The sequence below is a fragment of the Petaurus breviceps genome, unplaced genomic scaffold (assembly GCF_028583685.1).
Source record: "Petaurus breviceps papuanus isolate PSGF00001 unplaced genomic scaffold, PetGlider_PUasm1.0 156, whole genome shotgun sequence".
Classification (NCBI taxonomy): domain Eukaryota; kingdom Metazoa; phylum Chordata; class Mammalia; order Diprotodontia; family Petauridae; genus Petaurus; species Petaurus breviceps.
In genome coordinates this window covers 12,423,704-12,424,537 of record NW_027185720.1, presented here as the reverse complement: position 1 = coordinate 12,424,537, position 834 = coordinate 12,423,704, and the positions used below count along the sequence as shown (strand labels likewise).

Below are 834 nucleotides of genomic sequence, written 5' to 3'. Positions count from 1 at the left end.
GGGCTCCTCCCTTGCCTGCCTCCCCCCAACCCACTTCTTCCACCTCTCTCTGCAGAAGGAGATGGAGAACTTCGAGGCCCCTTTCTGCTGTCTGGCCAAGCTGTTCCACCAGCTGTACTGCGAGCGGCTGGAGCTCTTTCAGTCGCTGGTGTGAGAAGACCCAGGCCACGCGGCGTGTGCAGGTGGCTGAGCTTCAGAGAAATAGCTTTAGGAAAATAAATGTTGAAGTGGGGCTTTCTCACAGCTGAGGCTCGTGTCCGCTAGTTTATGGTGCTAACAGGAGCTCACTGCTGGAAGGAAGACTGCACCGCTCTGTCCTCACAACACTCTGTGAGATAGATCCTTCAAGGGTTATTCCCATTTCACAGATGGGCCTCAGTTGCTCTGCCTTGCCCAGATCACACAGTCACAGAGCTGGAAGAACTTGGTGCTTAGAAGGCCTTGCCCAGGGCCACCCAGCTGGCTGGTGGCTGAGCAGGGCTGGGATCATGGCCACTTGACAAGCTGAGCCCTGGCCTCGCCATTGGGCATCACAGGCCCCAAAGGCCGTGTATCTGCACACTCGTCTGTGGCCTGCTCTGCAGGTCACTGCCCACGGGGCCAGGGAGCATAGGCCTATCGTCTGGGGCCCTGGCAGAGCCTAGAACCTGGTAGCTGAGAGACGCAGAGACAGCAGGCCACATAGGCGATGGTAAGTGCCTAAGAGAGGTCTGAACAAGGGCCCTCAGAGAAAGGTTAGGAGAAGCAAAGGCGGCTTCCTGGAGGAGGTGTCCTTAGGTGTGGGCACCCTTTGACTCGCTTCGTCCCCTGGGGTGACCAGAGGCTCTCCTAGGT

General features: G+C 58.0%; 1 protein-coding gene across 1 annotated transcript in view; it reads left to right on the top strand.

The window, feature by feature from the left end:
- The window catches only part of IFT27 (intraflagellar transport 27), a 22,143-nt gene extending 21,900 nt beyond the window's left edge, over positions 1 to 243 (top strand). The window contains exon 7 of the mRNA XM_069082068.1: positions 56 to 243. Coding sequence (XP_068938169.1) covers positions 56 to 154 — 99 coding nt within the window. The 3' untranslated portion in view covers positions 155 to 243. The remainder of the gene's footprint in view (positions 1 to 55) is intronic.
- The last annotated feature ends 591 nt before the right edge of the window (positions 244 to 834 follow it).